General features: G+C 33.2%; 1 protein-coding gene across 1 annotated transcript; it reads left to right on the plus strand.

The window, feature by feature from the left end:
• Window positions 1-1,853: 1,853 nt before the first annotated feature.
• On the plus strand, window positions 1,854-4,709 carry LOC9330381 (myrosinase 4). Its single transcript, XM_021013743.1, has 13 exons — window positions 1,854-2,116; window positions 2,205-2,265; window positions 2,387-2,445; window positions 2,535-2,610; window positions 2,733-2,810; window positions 2,897-2,984; window positions 3,088-3,331; window positions 3,422-3,540; window positions 3,636-3,853; window positions 3,929-3,960; window positions 4,048-4,144; window positions 4,242-4,350; window positions 4,442-4,709. The coding sequence occupies exons 1-13, from the start codon at window positions 1,928-1,930 to the stop codon at window positions 4,608-4,610; spliced, it is 1,539 nt and encodes a 512-aa protein (XP_020869402.1). The 5' UTR covers window positions 1,854-1,927; the 3' UTR covers window positions 4,611-4,709.
• Window positions 4,710-5,288: the final 579 nt, after the last annotated feature.

Consider the following 5,288-nt stretch of genomic DNA (forward strand, 5'->3'; position numbering starts at 1 on the left):
CTCATTAAGATTGTCTATGTCAAGATCGTTGGGAAGATTAATGCCAACGTTTATAGGTTGTATCTTTTGCTCATATTTGTTTTAAACCTCAACTATACGATATCACAAGTGTATGGCAATTGTCAATGTAGGGTTTCAGGTATCGAATTCACAAGGAACTAGCAAACTCACCAAGAACACATGATTCTAGTTTAAGCTAACCAACAAAGGTTTTTGCCTTTTTGGTTTTTTATTTTTTTATAGAATTGAATGAAACAAGCAAATAACGTAAGCAGTAAGCGACTAGAATTAACATGAAAGATACAAACGAAATCATAGACCAAACAAAACAAGAAACAAGTAAAAAGACTAAACGGTTTGTAATCAAGAATAAACAAGTTAATTAACCTCGGGTAATGGCAGTGGCGGACCTAGAAATTATTTTTAGGGGGGTCAAAAAAAAAAAAAATTGTATTATATAGTTTATCATATTAGAATATTACACAAACACTAAAAAATTAAAACAATATTTATTATTTTCATAATTAATTAGGAAAAAGGTATACAATTCCCAATAGATGTTGTGATTTTTAAAATAATAAAAAATTAATAGCAGTCAATACAACGTACTGAAGATGTTAAAAACCAAAAATTAACCAAAACTGTGGGATATAAGTATCGAACTCTGGTTAAGGGGTGTCAGTTATGTATCGTTTTACCATCTTTGCTACAAGTATTTTAAATGTTTTGAAGCATTACACTATAATTAAATATTTAACCTGGGTCAGTTGACCCACCTCCTGCATTAGTGGGTCCGCCAGTGGGTAATGGCAATATAAACCAATAACTAATTACTCTAATCTACCATACCCAAGATTCTAAAGAGAATTACTTACCAGTATCCATGAAACACTCAATGATATATGAATATGCCTTTCATAATCATGTAGGATTTTTTTTTTTTTTTTTTTTGAGCAAAATCAATCATGTAGGATTAGAAGAAGAAAACAAACAATTAAAAGAAAACTATGCACGGATTTGTTTTGAGCTCCTTCCCAAAAGTCTCATACTAATTAAAGTTAGACTTGACTTATATATTAGAGTATTATTCTCTAAACTTCCGATGGGGCGTTGGTTTGTATCCCAACAAAAACAAGTTTAGATTGCATACAAATACTGAACCTTCATACAAATTCTTTAAAGCAAAAAAGAGTATTTCTAACTAGCAAAATCTTGGGTGTAACGTTTCTCAAATTTCTTAAATAGTAACTTGCTTGTCCCGGGTCAAAACTGGATCAGATGTTTAATTCTGGATTACCATGAAGCTTGTGGTGGTGTCGTTATGCTGTTGCAACCAACCCGCTGCAATCACAGGTTTTCTTAAAGTTATAAGTACCTCACAGCAAGGTCAGCATTCCTCTGCAGCATCTCGATGTGACTTTTGGCTCTCACAGCTAGGTCACCATCCCACTGCACCATCCCATTGTGATCTCTGGTTTCGAGTTTCTTGTTTCTTCTTCATCACTTCAATCTTCTCTCCCATTCTTTACGGTTTTGTTTCACCTTTCTCCCCACATTAATCTCTAATAGGATTTATCTTTTATGTTGGTGTTTGAGTTTTCTTTTAAATTTAGGAGTTTATTACGAAGGTTCTATAAATAGAAACTTTGCTTTGTTATTGATAATCATTTTTGCTTTTGATAAACCAATAAAAAACAAAAAGAGGTAATGTCAAGTACCCGTAAATCCGGCATCTTCAAGAATTCAACGGCTTTATCAAAGATTAGTCAATGGATATTCTTAGAATTCAACAATAGATTTTCTTTATCGAGACTTCTGTTACGTCAAAACCCTTATATATAAAACCCTCCAAGTTAATCAATTAACCATCATCGAATTTCCCCTAAAAAGGCTCATCAACAAATGCAAAAGGAAAGAAACCTCAATCATGGCAATTCCAAAACCTCACTACTCTTTAGCCATCATTGTTGTTCTCTTTGCATTTTCGAGTAGCCAAAAAGTCTGCAATCCAGAATGCAAGGCCGAAGAACCCTTCAACTGCGACAAAACTCTTGCATTCAACCGAAATGGATTTCCCAAAAATTTCACTTTTGGTGCAGCCACTTCGGCATACCAGGTTTACACATATCTTGGCTGATGGCTTTTGGGGATTCATTCCAGCTATAACATTTGATAAACCAACATGATTTACTTTGTTCTACCAGATTGAAGGTGCAGCACATAGAGCACTTAATGGATGGGACTATTTCACTCATAGATATCCAGGTCATAAACATCATTTAATATATATGTTGCTTATTATGCATCATGATGTATGGGATAACGTATAAATATACATCTATAAAAAATAGCTATTCATGTTAATATTTCGGTTTGTTATATACAGAAAAAGTACCAGATCGCAGTACGGGAGACCTTGCTTGTAATTCGTATGATCTTTATAAGGTGAGAAGCTGTCAATGGCGAATGTGTATATACAGTATTTGTTCAAACCAAAATAAGTTTAATTTAATTTTAGATTTTTTATATAACAGGATGATGTCAAACTACTAAAAAGAATGAATGTTCAAGCATACCGATTCTCAATAGCATGGTCGAGGGTCTTACCAAGTAAATATAAAAGCCATAATCAAAAATACATCCTTTTCTTCATGTTTTCATCTAATTATAAATAGAATTTGTAGTATTTTACATTCCATAACTTGAACTTTGTGATTATATATTAATTTTAGAGGGAAGATTAATTGGGGGAGTCGATGAGAATGGGATAACATACTACAACAATCTCATTAACGAGTTGAAAGCAAATGGTAAATTCGATATTCAAGTACTTAATCATACATTTTAATCATTTTATTATGTTTGTGATCTAAACATTTAACTCACATGAATACAGGCATAGAACCATTTGTGACTATATTTCATTGGGATGTTCCCCAGACTTTAGAAGACGAATATGGAGGCTTCTTAAGCCCACGTATAGTGTAAGTGCATTAACGGATTTTGATTCATAACTTTTTCTTTGGCTTAGGTTATGTAAAATCGCATCAGATCTATGTTTGTCTAATATGTACGATACTTGGATAGGGAGGACTTCAAAAATTACGCTGAGCTTCTATTCCAAAGATTCGGAGACAGAGTTAAATTTTGGATCACTTTAAATCAGCCGTTCTCTCTCGCAACCAAAGGTTATGGAGATGGACAGTATCCACCAGGACGGTGCACTGACTGTGAATTTGGAGGAGATTCTGGAACTGAACCTTATATAGTTGGACATCACGAACTTCTAGCACACGCGGAAACTGTATCTTTATACCGAAAAAGATATCAGGTATATATACCGTAACTTTCATAATTTCCTTTCGCGTCGATTTTACTTTGGGCTATATTTTTAGTCTATAATCTAGAACTACTTACGCAGAAATTTCAAGGTGGTAAGATAGGGACGACATTGATCGGTAGATGGTTCATCCCACTAAATGAAACTAGCAATCTCGACAAGGCTGCTGCAAAACGAGCATTCGATTTTTCAGTTGGATGGTATATATGTTCAACTGATGGATTACCAAAACATTATGTATCTATAAAACATGCTTTGCAATATTAATTTTTGCATATTTCTTACATATGTGAAGGTTCTTGGATCCATTGGTATACGGACAATATCCAAAGATAATGAGAGAGATGTTAGGAGATAGACTACCAAAATTCACGCCTGAGGAATCAGCTTTACTTAAAGGATCACTTGATTTTCTAGGGTTGAACTACTACGTTACAAGATATGCAACCTACACACCTCCTCCAATGCCGACACAACCTAGTGTCCTAACTGATTCAGGAGTTACTATTGGATGTATGTAAAAAATTTGTCTTGGTGTATTCTTTATATATAAATCATCTAAACTAACCTTTCTATAAATGGGTTCAGTTGAGCGCAATGGAGTTCCTATTGGTATTAAGGCTAGTATCGACTTAAATTCCGAATATTTTTTCCCAATGTGAAATATTTACAACATTGATTTGATTCTTTTTATTTGTCTTCTAAAGGCTCCAAGCTTCTCCTACTATCCACCAGGATTCCGTCAGATTCTAAATCACATCAAAAACAACTACAAGAATCCACTAACCTACATCACCGAAAACGGTATGTACATATTAGTTTATGTTGCATTCAAATGTTTAACTTTATAACCAATGAAATCTATTTTGTGTTTATTATAAATCTTATGTTAAATTTTCAGGAGTTGCTGATGCTGATTTTGGAAACGTTACGATTGCAAATGCTCTTGCCGATAATGGACGAATTCAATTTCAATGCAGCCATCTTTCTTGTCTCAAATGCGCCATGCAGTGAGTTATCATTTATATTTTATTTGATTTACTGTCTTCGGAGAATTATAAATTTATATTCATCAAAACTATTTTTTTAAATATATTATAGGGATGGATGCAACGTAGCAGGATATTTTGCATGGTCATTGATGGACAATTACGAATTCGGAAATGGTTACACTCTCCGGTTCGGTATGAATTGGGTCAACTTCACTAATCCTGCTGATCGAAGAGAAAAAGCTTCTGGAAAATGGTTCTCTAGGTTCATTGCAAAATAAGTGGAAGCGATAGATATAAATCAATTACATGTGTTTAAACTTGGATGTAATAATAACTATCTTATATTGACATAATAAAATTCTTTAATTCTTTCTAAACATGCTTTGAGAAACTGTCATTTCCCGCTTCGAATTTTAGTGCAAGAAATTTTTGAGCAAAGCATTTTAGTGCAATAAAGAAAAAATAAAGAAACTAAATATGTAGCAAAGCATCGTTAATTTATTTTTGGACATCATATATTGTGTTTTGGAGAATAGGAGATACTTTTCTTTTCGAGTGAACCTTAATAAGCATGAGTTTATGGTTATAGCTTACAAATTATAAGCATCAAATAAAAGTGTCGAAAAGCAACTGAAAGAAGGGAAGCTTATAGTTATAATATATGTTTTGTTTTTTTTTTTTTTTTAACATCTAAACAAACTTTATTAATATGAATCAGAATATACATAATTATCAACGTGATTACATATACAACCAATGGTTTGTGTAACGAAAAAACGATGAAGCAAATTACGCGCCGCTTTCTTAGTCAAATACTTTATCATCTTCGTCATTTTCGTCAATCTGGTGTGACTTTCTTGCTTGGGAATCATCTTTTTTTTTTTCTGATGAAATACCGGTAACGCTTTCGAAAATCATAGGCAGCGATCCATCTGTTACATCGCAAAACCTTCGGA

This window comes from Arabidopsis lyrata (genome assembly GCF_000004255.2).
Source record: "Arabidopsis lyrata subsp. lyrata unplaced genomic scaffold ARALYscaffold_1, whole genome shotgun sequence".
In the NCBI taxonomy this organism is placed as follows: domain Eukaryota; kingdom Viridiplantae; phylum Streptophyta; class Magnoliopsida; order Brassicales; family Brassicaceae; genus Arabidopsis; species Arabidopsis lyrata.

Bases quoted from the DNA above. Each gene is read 5' to 3' on its own strand.
- LOC9330381 (XM_021013743.1), top strand. From the start codon at position 1,928: ATGGCAATTCCAAAACCTCACTACTCTTTAGCCATCATTGTTGTTCTC. The intron at 2,611-2,732 runs GTAAATATAAAA...TATTAATTTTAG, and splicing joins ATGGTCGAGGGTCTTACCAA to AGGGAAGATTAATTGGGGGA. The intron at 3,541-3,635 runs GTATATATGTTC...ACATATGTGAAG, and splicing joins TTCGATTTTTCAGTTGGATG to GTTCTTGGATCCATTGGTAT.